Source organism: Falco punctatus (genome assembly GCF_963210335.1).
Source record: "Falco punctatus genome assembly, chromosome: 7".
Lineage (NCBI taxonomy): Eukaryota > Metazoa > Chordata > Aves > Falconiformes > Falconidae > Falco > Falco punctatus.
In genome coordinates this window covers 38,688,056-38,704,435 of record NC_137587.1, presented here as the reverse complement: position 1 = coordinate 38,704,435, position 16,380 = coordinate 38,688,056, and the positions used below count along the sequence as shown (strand labels likewise).

Genomic DNA, 16,380 nt, shown 5'->3' with positions numbered 1-16,380 from the left:
GGTATTATTTAGAGCTTGGATGCTTACTGGGTGAGCCCCACAAAATTCCTTTGATGTTTTATTCATTTTTGGAATCTTGGTGTTTAATTGAGATCTCATTTTAAGGCTAGAGAAAAAATGCCAATATTCACCAAATTCTTTTACTTCGTGGTTCAGAGATTGCAGGGAAAATTATTTGAAGCACTTCCTTCCTAGAACACCAAAACAGCCTGGCTTTTAAATATGTATTTCTGTTGAGTGCCAAGAGCTGTCCTTTTCTTTCAAGCCATTTCACAGAGCTGGAAGACACAAATCAATAGGTAAATGTGCAGTACTAGTACTGTAATTATTATTTATAACTTTTCTTGTATTCTGATTATAGGAAACATTTCTTACTTGTTCCCTAGAAGATTTATTTCTTCAACCAGCTCCCTGTCTTAAATTTTTGTAGTCCTCTGAACAGAATCTGCAGTCCTGAATCAGTTAAAAAAAAACCCCATTGGCTTGAAAGGAAAATGTTGACTTCTTAAACAGTGGAAAATACTTCTGTTGCTTAAATGTAGGTAATTAGACTGAGGACTTTCTCCAAAGTAAACCTTGACAATCTAACAATCATCTTTGGCTTTTGCACTGCATGGAGTTTCTTTTACATTGTTAAATGCATTCCATGTTTCAGTAAATGACACCAGGCTCACAAGCAGTGACTGAGTGATTAGTTTATCATCCTCTTAGTGCAGCCATCTAGATCTTTAACTCTTTAAGCAGTAGCATTTAAGTCTTGAGAACACCCAGGATCATGCCTGAGGCTTTAGACATTCTCAGTTCAAGCAAATCTTGGATATCAAGTGAAAATGAAGAAAAGAAAGTAGGTGGATGCATTCTGATAACACTTTAAACAAGTCAGGTGAGCTAAATGGCAAATAAACACCAGGCTTTTTGCAGAGGAAGCCAATTCCCCTTTCCTGGGACCACTTAGATCCAAGCAGCATAAAATTACAGGGAGAAAATCTAACAACATACAAAGAGAGTGAAGGGTGACAAATCTACATTTCCTAAGACCCAGAGATGTAGGGCAGGGTTTTTTTGGCAGGATTTACTATTCACCTATCATGGGCAGTAAAACGAACAGTTTTACAAAATAATTGAATATAAAAAAATTATGTGAGCTGAAACATACTGTTCCAATTCCCTTGTGCTAAAACATCTTGCTCATTCAGAGATGTGTAAGTACATAAAGCTTGGTAGCAGCAAAAGTCTTTGGAGAATGAAGGGCCTCTGCTTACTTTGGAAAAGAAAGGTGCAGGAGGATTTTCAGACAGAGGAAAAGACTTTGACCTGTGAGCTGCTGACCAGCTGCGCCTGCTGCTCAGCATCATGGATCTTCACCTATCATCTGATCCTTCTTAGTAACGCGAGTCAGATCACTGTGTGTGCCCTCTGCCATGGGCGACATGGAGCTGCCTGCTCTGTAGAGACAAGGTGCTTTGGGAGCTCTGTTGCTGGGAAGAGTTTGAAAAGTCTGAACACAGCATTTCCATGCATCAAGCAACAGAACTGAGCACAGCCTTTTATTCTTTATTTTAAAAGTGCCTTTTGTCCACTTGCTGTGTTTTTTGGCTTGGTTTGGGTTTGGGTTGGTTTGGGTTTTTTTCCAGACTGGACTTCGAGTTTTGCTGGTTTGAATGAAAGGAATTTTTGCCCAGGAGGGCAAGGGTGATCCTGTGTGGGCAGGGAACAGATGATGCTAGCTGAGATAAATTCTCTGTATCCTGAAAAGGGTTGACAGTGGATTGGGTGCTACCTCTGAGAAAGCAGAGCTGTGCACCCCCTGCAGACACAGGTACACCAGTTAGGTCTCCAACTCTCTGATGACTATCGCTTAGCCCCCAAGTCGTAGCCATTCTCTGTAAATACATTCAGGCACCTACTTCAAGTACCTCTACCTAGCCAAAAACATGATGGCAGTGATCCAGTTGTGCCATCCATTTCAAGGCATCTCCTCTGTGGTGGTCTCATCTTAGGCTCTTGATGGCTTGCCAGCTGGGGAACCTCTGAAAAGGGAATGGTGACTGTGCTGGTGGCTGCCAGTGGTCCCAAGAGAGCGAAAGGAACCACATGACAGCTTTGCAAGTCCAAGCTATCCTCATGGCACCATGATAGAGATTCTGTCTCTGAGAGACACTGAGAGAGATTCTGTCAGGCTCACCTTGGGTGGTTGTTATTTTGTGCTTTGAATCTGGAGTTTGTCTCTACCATCCCTGACTCAAGTCAATACTCATTGACTCTAAGGCCTCTTTGGCCTTCTCAGTTTGTTCTCCCCTCTTCAAACCTGTCTTAATCCATTACATACTCATCCCCTTAAGCGCTAACCCCTCTGTCCTTGCTGTGCTCAGCCTGGTCTGAAGTGAAGGAGCTGCTGCCCCACTTTGCCTCTGCACGTAACTGTCATGTGGGGAAAGAGTGACTGGAGATGCAGTGACTTGCTGAGGGCCTCTGGAGGCAGGACAGATGACCGTGTTTTTGGCAGCTCAGTGCTGGGTCTTTGTGAGGAATGTTTATAAGCTGATGCAGCTTTTACAAATGACATTGCACATTTGCTCTTTGCAATATTTCTTGGAATTGGGGTGTGGTAGCATTTGCATACCTGATTCTGAGTCTTGTTGCCTTATCAGGTATGTGTACAGAGGGTGGGAAAAGGCAGCAGAATCAGCAGGACAGAGATGGAACAAGCAGCAATTCACGGTGCAACCAGGGGAACAAAGAGGTCCTCAGGAAACTGCTGCAACTTTGTCCTGCTTTCCGTGACTCAAAGTGGAACACCAGTGTGCCCAAGGAGGCTGGTACTGGGAGACACCAGTGTTACACTAACCCCAGATCCTGTACAAGTAGAAACTGCTGGTTCACACCCTTCATCCTGAGCCTTTTGTTCAAAAATCTAGTTTGAAGCCTATTTCTTGTCATGTCTGGGTGATGCTGTGCACCTGCCAGTTGCGTCATTCTGGGTTGTCTTTGCAGACCAGTGCTAGCCTGTCGTGACACCTTGGTGCCTTTGGCTTTGGTCCCGTTTTCTAGAATTGCACTTGGCCTTGCCTTGGCCCTTTGCCCAGACTGAATTTGCCTTCTTGGTTTTCAATTCTTTCCCATATCAGTTTTCTCTCCTGTTCTATCTTCCTGCTTATCCTCTGGGGGCTGGCTCTGTAAGCCCTTCTGCCCAGGTGGACCTCTGTGTGGGTGAGAAGTCCCTCACTTCTAAGGTCCCTTCATACCTAAGAGAGAGTGAGACAGAAGATGACTTCAGACTAGCTCCCTTTTTGACATTTCATTTTTTTTTCTTCTTCAAACTGATTTTTAGATATTCCTCTTTTATGAGCCAGTTCCTCAGTTTTATTCCTCTGTAAACTGTTTGGTGACTAATATTTTCAAAAATAAAATAAGTAGATCCTGCAAACGGCCTTTAATAGAAAGCCTAGTTTGCCTGTGGGATCAGACACGCACGGTACACACGTACAACGCTGGTTTGCCCACATCGTTTGGATAAGGTATCAGAGAGTACAGACTGTCTTTGCATTGAAGCCTGCAGGTCAAGAAATTGGCCTCCCTTCAGTTCACGGGCCATGTGGCTGCCAGCCAGTAATCTAAAGCCCTGACGACTATTTCTGGAAAATGCTGGAAACCCACCTCTGAATACAATGTGTTTAATTCCTAGTTTCCAGGCATATTCAGTTTCACTTCTTCCTTATGGAGGAGATTTTGCTTCTGTAGTTTTTGCAGTGTGCCACTGCAAGGATTCCCTTTTGCTCTTCTTCTGAAGTGAGTGTGACAGGAGGGAGAGTCAGCGCAGGTCTTTCTGCTGTAGATGAGGCGTGAATCACTGGGTGTCTCTCCACCATGCATGGGGCAGCCCAGCTTTCGTTTCTTGTGCTGCAAATTGGAGATCCTACAGAGTCTCTGTGTGGTGTTACTCCTCCGATATGTCCCCAGGGGCTGGAACCCCACCGAAATGGTTTGAAAGCCTTTTGTTTGCTGGGTTGCAGTTTGAGGACCTGTTTAGAACTAATGTTTATTTTTACTTTATTTCTGAGAAGGGTGCAAAATGCTCTTGTTCTTCCAGAATGAAGGCTCTGACATGCCTTTAATTCTAATTGCCTCCTTTCCCCATTTTTTTTTAATTACTCCTCACTGTTAAGCATATACTTAGCCACTTAGATCAGGTAGGTTCCTGGTGATTCAGCCAGTGTCACAGAAGCACAAAGCTGACCTTCTGAAGTCCAAATCAACTCCTTCATCATTAGGCCAACCTTCCTTTAGGCATCCCTGTACATGTAGTACTCCACCAAATCTATCGCCTTTGAACTTCCCAGGTAGCTAAAGGCTTTCTTTAGGCGCTGAGTCAGTGTCTGTGCATGATAGAAGCAGTGAAGGGGGAAAACAGGTAATTGCTTATGTATAAAACAGCCAAAAATGAAATCAGATTTCACTGCTGTTGACACAAACTGTGTCTCTGCTCAGGTGCTTTTAGGTAGTAGCTGTGTGGGAGAGGAGGTGGGCGTTGACTCTGCTTACAAGCAATTTTTGTTGCCCTAGAATGGAGCAGAGCAGGTAACAGTAAGTAAGAAGGTCTCTACCTTGAAAGTAAACTCAGCCAACACCTCACCCGTTAGCTTGCTTTATCAATAATAAAACAGAGAGCCTGGCTGCACTGTGGTGAAGTAGGTCCTGCCAAAAGGTTTGTCAGGAAGGACTGCAGGCTCTTTTAGCTCCTTCCTTCTACTGCACATGGCATTACCCCTTTCATAAGGATTAAACCTGTAGGTGTTTTTGCGGTGAACTGGGTTGTCTGGACAAAGCCACTGCGCTAACATGGATTGTTTCGTCGAGGTCCTGCCTTGGTTAGCACCTTGCTGCTCTTAGTATGTTTTAGCTGAATGTAATGAATACGTGTGTGTCTCTGTGTACACACATCTACATGCACATACATGTTTATAAAAGTACATATGACACTGAGTCAGAAGTAGGAGAGTAGCTTGACAGGGAATACCTGCAAGCCCATGCAACCTGCAGCCTCCTCTGTGTATGTGTGGAGAAGGAGCCTTTCCCTCAGAAACCATCTTTTTCTTGTCCTGTGTCTGTGGGAGGCCTGTGCTCTGTTCAAACACATTCGTGGTGCAAGGTTATTCAAGTGAGAACTTTCTAAGAATGATCCTTGGTCTGATGATTATTTGTGAGCATTCACTTTGTCACCGGGCAACTGGTACAAATGAGCCCCACCAGTGATGGAGGTTATTATTGCTGGTGATGGAGGCCACAGGGCATGTCTGTGCTTCCCGACAGGGAATCCCTAGCAGGACCCTTCATCTCTGCTTTCAGGTGAGGATGTTCACATTAAGAAACTCGAAATTCATCGATGTGCTGACATTTCCCACCACATGTGATAATGCCTACCAGTAAAGTTCTTTTGCTATTGCTAAAAATCAAATAGAGCTGACGTGAACTATTTTTGTAGCACTTCTCCTGCCCTGCTTATTTACACCTTGTGCTAGTGTTTGAAATCATTAAAGCTCGTGATGCTAGCAGATCTCAAGATGCAGTTAAAGGACAAACGTTGGCACCCCAGAGGTGCTATATGGCTGTGTGGAATGGTAGATTTTGGCAGTGTTGCTAGACAAGAGAGGAAGAGCAAAGCATTTGAAATATCAGGATCACAGCTGAACTCAGACAAAGCCGCATATCAGTGCCGGAGACAGACTGAAGTGGTATGTACGGTAAGGGAGCTGCCAGTGCTTGTGGTATTCTCAAAAAGTATCCATGACTCAACAGATCCAAACTGAATGTGCTTATCTTAGATAGCCATATGGCTGCATGGTGTTTGTTGGAAAAATGATGGTCTTTATTAGTACCAGCTACAATTTCAGAGCAGGAGGAATGCATTCTTCATCTTCTGGAGCTCCTTCTTGCTTCTCAGGGCTGAGGATTTGATTGAGTGGGGGGTAATATGGTGCAAAAGCAAATGCGTGCTAAAGGCAACATCTTTCCAGAAGCTGCATAAGATCAGTGCGTATTCTTCTTGTAACATTGATCAAGGAAACCAATCGATGTGTAGATGATTTTACAACAGATGGCTTAGAGAGGTGTTTCTAACACAGTTCAGGAGAATTTTAATAACAGACCATTAAAAGGGTTCTACCTTTATTTTATGAGTTGTGTTGCTGAAGCACTTCCCTAAGACCCAGACCTCCTAATTTTGATGCACTGCGTAGACATCTCTTAAGGAACAATATTTAGCAGCAGAGAACTTGCACAGAGAACACAGCAGCAGAGAACAGCAGAAGACGGACAATGTACATATGGAAAGAAAGGGGTGACATTCCTGGCTTGCTCTTGGGGGATCTTTCAGGGGATCTGGGGGATCTTTGAAAGAAAAGAAATCTTTGAAAAGTCTTGGGGATCTTTGAAAAGTGACAAAGTGAACGACTCAAGTAAAAGCAACTAAAGATTCTCCTGGTGTGGGCCAGTCAACCTTTTAATAGCACTTGCAAAACAATAAAAAATATCCTTAAAAACTAAAAAATAGAAAAAAGCAGATGATCCTATTGTTTCAACTGCTGCATACCTGATGGCCAAAGACTACCTTTTTATAACCGCATTTATTAATGTGCGCACACAGTGGTTTTGTATGTATTTGTAAAAAAAACCTGTTTGGAATAAGACAGCAATCCTGAACCTGATTCTCCTCTTAGCTCAGGAGTGATTCTAGACGTGGCCCTGACACCTCAGCAGAGACACTTTAATGCAAAGCAGAAATGAAGTCCAAGCTGGGCCCCATCCTATGTTTCAGGAGGAGTATGAATTTCTTTATTCAAGAGAAGGTAGAAAATTCTGGTAGAACAGGCCAGCTCTGAAGTGTTCAGAGGAATCATGAAAATCTCCGGGTAGTTGTTAAAAACGCTCCTTTCACCATTCAAGCAGCAGCACTTGTTTTGACCGGTTGCAGTCCGGCTCTTTAGTGAAGAGCTACTTTGGAAAAATGTAATCCCTTGGAGTTGTTTGTTCAGTTCCCTTTGTTTTAATTGACAAGCTTAGGCAGTTGAAAGGAAGGGGTAGGAGGGAATTGATCTTAGCACACTTATGGGCATCTCCTCCTGTAATTCATGTCATTAAAACGACTCTGACATATGACTTTATTTATTTATTTATGGTTTTAGACTTGTTTCTGCTCAAGCACAAATCTGGTGAGACGAGTTTTTTTCCCAAGGCAGGTTGTTTGCAAACTTTGGAGCCCAAAAGGTGCAGCTGCTCTAAAAATAACATAGGGTGCAAGAACTGGTTTGGGAAGGTCCCTCTCTGCCCAAGTCCAGAGGCATCTCCTGCAACGCTGCCATTAGGGGAAAAGTTTGCCTTGTAAACAGAGCTGGCCTAATTTCTAGAGGTGCTGAACGTTGACCTGCAGTGCTTGCTGGTAGGGCCTGAGCACACGAAACCTGGAGATGGGTCAAATGTTAGTGGCTGGGACTTTATCAGGAACACATCTGGGCAAATCCACGATTACTGGGTTGAAATAAAAGAGAGCAAATAATTGCCTCTCTGCTAGCGACCTCTGCAAGCAGAGCGGAGTACTCGGACCCTAGGAGACCTGCCAGCTCCTGGGCTTCTTGCTGCCACCAACAAAGCAAGTCTTCTGTCACAGCCAAGGTCTGTACATCCATGAATCTCCTCTCTGCCTGGCCATTCTTTGCAGGGTGACATCCCCAGTGACCTGGTGCTTACTTCCAGAGGAGGTCAACGATCTTGCTGTCCAGGTGCAGAGATTTCCAGGAGGTTTTTCATAGAAGTCAGGGCAGAAAAAAAGCTGGCAGCAGAGCCCCAAATACAGCTGGGAATGGATCACAGGCAAGGACCGCACCAATCCCCCCCTCACCCATGCGAGATGTGATGCAGGGGGAGGTGGGTCTTGTGCCGAGCATAGACATAATGTTCTCTGTTTTTCATGTGCTGGATCTTTAAAATGCACGATGTTGTATCTAGTGCTGAACTAAGCAGTGTTTGCTTTTCAAACCTTCCACATTTGTATTTTTAGCTCCATTTTGGCATTCACTTTTTTGGTTGGAATATATAACACGCTCGGTTGTTTAGTGTGCCTGGACCGAATTCAGCCTATGTGTAACTCCATGGGCTTGAGCAGAAGCTACGTTCAAGGTGAATTACTCTCCATGGGCCTGAGGAAGCACAGCTTCTGTAGAAATGCATTTCAGCTCCCTCAGTAAATGCTACACTATTTCCATCCATGGTTATTCCTTGGTGGTTTGGTTTATGTATTTACATTTTACGGAATAAATACTACAGCTTTCCCCATGACTAACACTTCTTAGTAACCAATAAGCTACTCAAATACACTATGGCCTCCTACAAGAGCCTAAACCACAGTGCTCTCCGCTGGCTTTCTGTCCCCAGCTGGCCACCTCCTTGCACAGAGGCATGGTTAACCAGCATTACATAAGCAACTTTTTGGATCTGGGTTTAACGGGAATGGCTCACGAGAGCAGGCGCTGGATGCCGTGGGACCGAATTCCTCAGTGACAAACATTTCAAACACGACCTCTCGCCGATCCTAGCAAAATCCAAGTGAGACCTTTAGACAAAGAGTGAAACGTATTGCTGCTGCTCCCACAAAGAGGGAGCGAGTTGCTTTTCCAAATCCAGAGGTCTGTTTTAAGAGCAGTGCTATACAGGCCCTTGCGTAAACTTTGTTTATACACTGGAGTATTTTCAATGAAAATGTTATTTAACTTAAAAAAGTTGCACAGCAGCTACTCTAAAAATTGTTTTTCCTTGTTAAGAATAACACACAGTGTGATACATTTGAAATGGCGATAGCAATATTTCACAAATTTTGATGGATTCATAGTCCAAATACCTTGCTAACAGATGTTTCTTTTAAACTCAGAGTGGTATAGGAATAACTCAGAGATATTACAGTGTCAGCACTGCCTTTTATCTGTGCGTGTCCTTTCAGTGACATCCCCGGGATTTTCTAATGCATGGGTCAGGTCTGAGCTGAAAAAAAAAAAAAAAAAAAAGTGCAATATTAAAAGAGGTGGTATCTGCTTGTGTGTGACTTTGGGGGCAGTGCTGTAAGGAAGCCACTGTGGTGCCGCAGGCTCGCTGGACGCTGGGGCATGGTGGCCTGGTGGTTTGTGGGAATGTGCCGGTCTGCAGTCACCGTTTCTGTGCTGGCTTTTGTTGGTGGTTAATTGATGAACTTAGGAGCTCACACGGCCACTCCACGACTGCATCTTCAGAAGCTCACACGGCCACTCCATGACCACGTCTTTTGGTCTCCCAAATTAACTTTTCTCTCCATGGATGCCAGTTTGCCCAACACAAAGGGATACCCTGGCAGGGCAAAGGGACAATATTTTAATGCCCGGGTCGAGTCTCTTCATTTATTTTGGGGTCGCTCAGTCTACCCTGTGGCATCCATCGCTCTTCTCTTCGTTAGGGGGTCTTTCCCAGGAGCTGCCTTCTCCACACCTTGTTCGCACATCACCCCCAGCGCGTCTAGTTGATGTGAGCTAGCGACAGACCAGTCTGACCCCAAAGCCCCCCCGGGAGCAGCCTCAAGCCTCGGGAAGCCTGGCTCTTGGTCCCAGCCCCAAAGCCGGGCCAGGGCCAAGCTGGGGTTGGACTGTGGGGCAGGGAGCAGCCCTCCTCCAGGAGCCCCCAGCTTGTTCCCCCCTGGGGCAGCCAGCTGTGGCCGTGCCGGCTGGGGAAGGCGCCTGGCGGTGGGGTCCGGGAAGCCGGGCCGGCGGGGAGCGGGGCTCTGGCAGCCGCGGAGGGAAGCTGGGAGGACGCTGAGCGGGTCCGGAGGGCGGGTGGGAATTCGGGGGAGGGCGCAGGGGTGACCGCGGGCCTGCCGACGGGCTCCCAGCCCCCGGGAGCGCCCAGGGGTCCGCGGCTGCGCGTCCCCCGGGGCCCGGCGGGCGGGGGGTGTGAGCAGGGGAGGACCCGGGTCTCCGCCGCCGTCCCTCTCCCCGGGCAGCTGCTTCTCATTCCCTGCGCTCCCTCCCCTCTCGTCGGGGGAGAGGCGCTCCCCCAGCTCCCCCTCCCGAGCCTCCCTTCCCCAGCCGGCCTCTGGCCGGGTCCCCCGACCCCGCGCTGCTGCCCGGCCCGGCCCGCTCGGCTTGGGGCACGGCCGCCCCGGGGGCACCCACGCCGCGGGTCCCCGGCCGGCGTTGGGAGCGAGGGGCGGGGGGGACCCGCACCGTGGGCTGTGCCGGCCCCCGGGGATGCACCTGAGCGGGGAGGGGGGTCGGGCCCCCCCCAGGGACCGCGCTCGCCCCCGCCCGCCGCCCCGCCGCGCCTCGGCCCCCACACCGGCGGGGTGCCGGCCCCCGGGCGCAGCCCCTCCGCCGGCCGCCCCCCACCGCTCCCCGGGGCGGCGGGCGCCGCGGGCCGGAGCTGGCGCGGGCGGCGGGGCGGGCCGGGCCGTCCCCCGCGGGGCCGGGCCGGGCCGGGCAGGGGCGGGCCGGGGGCGGCGGGCCGGGCCGGGCCGGGCTGGCGGGGTGCGCGGCTCCACGTGACTGCGGGGCCGGGAGAAAACCGGGGCCGGCGGCGGCGGCGGCCGCACTGCGCCCGGGCGGCGATCGCGGGAGGCGCTCGGCAGCCGCTGCCCCGAGGCTTTCGGCGCGCTGGGTCCGGGCTGGCTCTCCAGAATCATGGACTGTGCTGATATGCCTTGCTTGCTGTCAGTGAGTACAGCCCTCTTCTTCCTCGGCTTCGCTCTTTACTTTTAGTTTCCCGTACGGGTCTCGGCTTTAGTTTTTTCAACTTTATTTTGTTCCTGGCCCCGTTCCTCCCCTCCCGGGGTCCGGCGGCAGGACGCGAACCCGCGGCTCCTCCGCCCGCCGAGCCGGACTCCCCTTCCCCTTCCCCGCCGGGCGCCGGGGCCCCGCCGCCGCTTCGGCCCGGCTCGGCTGGGTCGGGTCCGGTCCGGCGGGGCGAGCGGGGCCGGGATGCGCCGGGGAGCCGCCGGCCCGTGGGGGCTGCCGGGCTAGTCCCTGCCCGCCGGGGCGCGCCCGCTGCCGCTCGGGGCTCCTTCTGATGTCGCTCTGCCATTTATTATTATTCTTATTATTCTTATTTTTATGTTTACTCGGAGGAGGGGGGGTTGCTTCTCACCCTGACTTTCCTTGTTGGTTGTCGCGTTTTTTACACTCCAGAGACACCATGATTCCTGGTAACCGAATGCTGATGGTCATCCTACTATGCCAAGTCCTGCTAGGAGGTACTAACCATGCTAGCCTGATACCCGAGCCCGGCAGGAAGAAGGTCGCGGAGCTGCAGGGACAAGCCGGATCCGGACGCCGCTCTGCCCAAAGCCATGAACTCTTGCGGGGTTTCGAAACAACTCTGCTGCAGATGTTTGGGCTGCGAAGGCGGCCTCAGCCCAGCAAGTCAGCCGTCATTCCTAGTTACATGCTGGATCTCTATCGGCTCCAGTCTGGAGAAGAGGAGGAAAGCCTCCAGGAGATTAGCCTGCAGTACCCTGAGCGATCGACCAGCCGGGCAAACACCGTGAGGAGTTTCCACCATGAAGGTCAGTGATGGGAGGAGGTAAATTCCCAGCCCTGGTAGCGAGCGGGATTTCCTTGCGTTTGGAAGCTCACAAATGCATTTAGAAGCAGGATGTGCCCGGCCCAAAATTTATGGGAGGAAAACTGCCCGCCCCCCCACCCCCCAAGCCCACTGCGTGTGGGTGACAGGCGCTGCTCTCTGTTTTTTCCAGCATCCTGTGCTTAACCCGAGCTTGACCACATTTTGAGGTGCTTTCCCTTCTGTTGACAACAGCGAGTTTCCTTCGGTGCCTCTGGCTCGGGGTCACTCCCTGGGCTCGTGTGGATTTAATGGCTCTGGATCAGATGCGGGAGTAAAGTGAGGGCGGGATCTCGCCCCTGGTTTCTTTTGAACTATCAAAGCGATTGCTGCCTGGTTTTGCTCTTAAGGAAAAAAAAAAATATCCGAAAAAGCCCCTACTCGAATTTAATACTTACAGCTGTGTGTTTATAAGGTTTATTCAATAGGCCCTTGTAATCTGATCCAAATGTTTCCTAGCGGATGTTTCTTTTCCAAAGTAAATCTGAATTATTAATCCAGCCGCATCATTACTGCGTTGGCATTTGCTTCTCTTTCTCCCCCTGCCCCCTGCGCCCCATAACAAGGCACCTCTGTGCTCCGTGGCGCCGCATCTCACTGGGGAGATGATTTTGGAGAGACTGGGGGGGGCAGGGGGAGCGAGAGGGGAAACGCCTCCCCAAAAGGGGAGGCGAGCAGGGAAGGGGTGACAGTCCAGGCACAGGCATGCGGAGGGTGAGGGAGCTGCACTGGGGCAGGACCCACTCCGGGTCCAGCTGGGAAGGATGCGCAGGGGAGCGGAGAGGTGCCGGTGGCTGCCAGGCAGGTGAAGCGTGGGTGCTGTGGCTGCGCCGGGGGCTGTGGCTGGCTGCCCTGAGGCTGATGTGTTCTTGTTTGCTCTTTGTACTGCTTTCCCCCCCGCCCTGCTCCCCTCCAGAGCACCTGGAGACTGTCCCGGGTCCCAGCGAGGCGCCCCGGATCCGCTTCGTCTTTAACCTCAGCAGCGTGCCGGAAAACGAGGTGATCTCCTCGGCGGAGCTGCGGCTGTACCGGGAGCAGGTGGAGGAGCCGAGCGCGGCGTGGGAGAGGGGCTTCCATCGGATAAACATTTATGAAGTGATGAAGCCGCTGTCGGAGCGCGCTCAGGCCATTACGCGCCTGTTGGACACACGTCTGGTGCACCACAACGTGACACGCTGGGAGACCTTTGATGTGAGCCCAGCTGTGATCCGGTGGACCAAGGACAAGCAACCGAACCATGGGCTGGTGATCGAGGTGACCCACCTCCACCATGCACAGACTCATCAGGGCAAACACGTCAGGATTAGCCGATCTTTACCTCAAGGGCGTGGGGACTGGGCTCAGCTCAGGCCGCTCCTGGTCACTTTTGGGCATGACGGGCGAGGCCACGCGCTGACCCGCAGAGCCCGCCGGAGCCCCAAGCACCAGCGTTCCCGCAAGAACAAAAAAAACTGCCGCCGCCATGCCCTCTATGTGGATTTCAGCGATGTGGGCTGGAACGACTGGATCGTGGCACCCCCGGGGTATCAGGCGTTTTACTGCCACGGGGACTGCCCTTTCCCTCTGGCTGACCACCTCAACTCCACGAACCATGCCATCGTGCAGACGCTGGTGAACTCCGTGAACTCCAGCATCCCCAAGGCCTGCTGTGTGCCCACGGAGCTGAGCGCCATCTCCATGCTCTACCTGGATGAGTATGACAAGGTGGTCCTGAAAAACTACCAGGAGATGGTGGTGGAGGGGTGCGGGTGCCGCTGACCCCCTTCCCCGCCGCCCTCTCCTCCCCTTCTCTCTCCCTTCCGTCCCACCCCAGAACTGCTTGCTATAGCTGGACTCTTCTCTAAACTAAACGTTCACCTTGACCTTATTTATGACTTTATGTGCAAATGTTTTTGACAATAATGATCATATATTTTGACAAAATATATTTATAACTACATATTAAAAGAAAAAATAAAATGAGTCATTATTTTAAAGGTAAACGCATTTTGTGTCTCGCCTCTCAGGGTGCTGCTGAGGCTGTGCTGGCTGGGTGTGCAGCAGGGAATGTATCTTCTCTCCTTCTCATCTTCTTCCCCTTGCCCCCGCTTCCCCCCACCCTCCTCTTTTACCCCTTAAAGGCTTTGCAAATTTTAGTCTTTCTATTTCTTGCCAAGGTACCGCGGATCCCCCTGTGCTGGGGCTGCACCACATGGGAGATGAGGGTCCCTGGAGATTAAGAGCTGCTGCTCCTGGCTGCTGGGAATAGAGCCGACCTTGCTAACCTGGCCCAAGTCTTTGCAAAGCAACCCACCAAACATGCATTTGAAAAGAAGGTGAAGATTTACCTGAGGGCTTTATGCTAAAACCCACTGGGTTTCATACCCTTCCTCCATCTTCAGGATTGCCCAGGTTTTAAAACTATTAACATTTCCCCCCCCCCTCCCCATCCTCCCCTCCCCACTGGAGATTGGCTTCTTTGGGAAGCTTCAAAGGTTTGCACGGGTCCTTTGAAGATCAAATCGCCCCATTACAATGCCAAAAAAAAAAAAAAAAAAGATATCTGGAGCAGTTAAATATGTGTTAGCTAATAGCTACCTGTGCTGTGTCCTTTCCAAATTGCTTCCGAGCAGGAAGGTGATCAGAGCTGAGCAGGTACAGTTGGAGGTGTCTAGGACCTGAAACCCCCAGCTCAAACACATCGGATGGGCTGTGTTTGGCTTGGAAAATAGGGAGCTGTGCCCTAGGCTGGGCAGCACGGTGGGGTGTGTGTGAGGGGCTCCTGCCCTCAGCGATCACGGGAGTGGGAAGGGAAGGGAGCAGGGCGAGGCTGCATGGTGCTTTTTTTTCCCCTTTTTTTCTTTCCTTTAATGGTTGAAGCTTTCCAACCCTCCAAAAGGGGTAGCTTAGTTAAAACCAGTAAAAACTGGAGTGGAAAGCTCGCTAAAAGCCTTAGCTCCTTAAGGAGTGCAGGTGGAGAGAGAAGGGAGCTGTGGGGGGAGGCAAGCATGGCCCTGTGTTTCTCCCTGAAACAAACAAACAAAAAAAAAGCAGCCCTCAGCCTATGTTGTGCTAGCGAGGCTTTTCCACCCCTCCATCCCACCAGGTACGGGTGTATGGGAACAGGCCACGGTGTCCCCTCCGCTGCTGGAGAGCCATCGGGTGGCTCTGTGCCTGCCTGGCTGGGTGCTGCGGGGTCCCCGCAGCCTCCCGGCACCCCACAAGGCAGCGATGGGTGCTTGCCACGGGGACCCAGTGACCCAAGGCTCTCTGTGGGTGCTCGCAGGGATGCACAGGGCCTATAACAGGGTCGTGGAAAACTTTTGAGGGGGATCACTCCATTGCTGGGGAGCCCCGGCGTGCGTGTAGGGGGCTGGGGTTATTGCTGCCGTGTCTCCGGGGCCCCTCGGCCCTGAGCTGACACTCTCATTCCTGCCTTTAGAAGGGAAATGTGTGGCCCGGGGCATCGGCGACCTGCTGCCTCCCCTTTGATGCCTGCATATCAGACATAGCCATGCCAAAGAAAGAATTTCATTTTGAAGTGGCATCAGCTAAAGGCGAGCGCCTTTCAGCTGCCTGACAGGGCAATTACACACATCTCTGCCGATCTGCCCCGCCACCGATAACCCCGGCTGTGGCGAAAGGAGGTCTCCGGGCCCCACGGCATCCCTGGCTCTCGGGGGCCATGGGGTAGCCACTGTGGGAGAGGGTGCCTGGAAAAAAATCACGGTGCTTTTTTTTTTTTTTTTTTTTTTTCTTTCCCTTTCTAAAAGAAAAAAAGTTAAAAGAAAGGGGCTTCTCCCAAGTTTGCTTCCCCGTTTGTCGGTGAGGGTGTTGCAAAGCTAAGCAGCATGTGCGCAAACGCCTCTTGGATTTAGATCATTCTCGTTTGTAGAAGTCTCCAGCCGCTTTGCTGCGTTCCTGCTGCTTTATGGATCTGTTTATTTTGGTGCTTATTTTTGCATTGCGTTTAAATGACGAAACCGAAGCTTCAGCCCCGTGGAGGCAGAGGCACTTGCTTTTCCACGGGTGCTGCGAGGGGAGAGGTTGTTCTGATGCGTACGTGGCCTTTGGGAGATTTTCCTTTGCTTTGGTTTTCCTGCCCTGCTGCTGGGCTGTGGGTTGGTGAGGTCCTACATGGGGTGTTCTGCTCAGAAACTGTAGGAAAAAACTAACTTTTTTTCAAAAAAAACAAGAGTATTTCAATTTTGTAAATTTTTTAAGAATCTAAACTGTGGATATAAACCAGCTGACAGTAGAAGTGATTTATATTACAAAATATTCATGGATGCATTAAGCAATTTACTCAGTGCAGCACATCTAAACTTTTGTATTTAACAACAGAGTACAGGGGCTAAGGGTTTCCCTCCCCGTGTGCGTACATCCCTCTGTCCTGTGTGGGTGGCGGGCTGCTGTATGGCCTCCTGAGATCAGAGAGGCATTTAGCAATGTTCTCAATCTGATAAATTGTTTAAAAATAGGTAAATGCAACAAAAAGCGTCAGGGAAACCAGAATCAGGCCCTTTTCTTGTTTCCAGCTGATAACCAGTGGCGTTTTTTTCCCAGCCCTTCAGTTTGCTCTGGGTTTTGCTGGTGATTATCAGAGCTCTCTTCACCGCCCTGGCAAGGGAGAGAGGGGTTGTTTCTGGGAAGCCGCGAGTTAAACGCTGGTGTGGAGAGACCCAGGAATTCCATGTAGCATTTCTGGCCATTGTTTTGTGCATTTGTCGCAACAGTCATGCGGTTTAATCCTGCGCCCTGGAATTAGTGTGA

At 50.4% G+C, this 16,380-nt stretch overlaps 1 protein-coding gene across 3 annotated transcripts in view; it reads left to right on the top strand.

Moving 5' to 3' along the window:
• The window catches only part of BMP4 (bone morphogenetic protein 4), a 32,068-nt gene extending 16,164 nt beyond the window's left edge, over positions 1 to 15,904 (top strand). The window contains exons 1-3 of one of the 3 annotated variants that reach the window (XM_080394414.1): positions 7,725 to 10,720; positions 11,196 to 11,572; positions 12,545 to 15,904. In XM_080394414.1, the coding sequence (XP_080250540.1) occupies positions 10,692 to 10,720; positions 11,196 to 11,572; positions 12,545 to 13,386 (1,248 nt within the window). In that variant the 5' untranslated portion in view covers positions 7,725 to 10,691 and the 3' untranslated portion in view covers positions 13,387 to 15,904. Of the gene's footprint in view, positions 1 to 7,724; positions 10,725 to 11,195; positions 11,573 to 12,544 lie in introns of those variants that run through there. The other 2 variants (XM_080394415.1, XM_080394416.1) reach the window with 2 other exon arrangements.
• Positions 15,905 to 16,380: the final 476 nt, after the last annotated feature.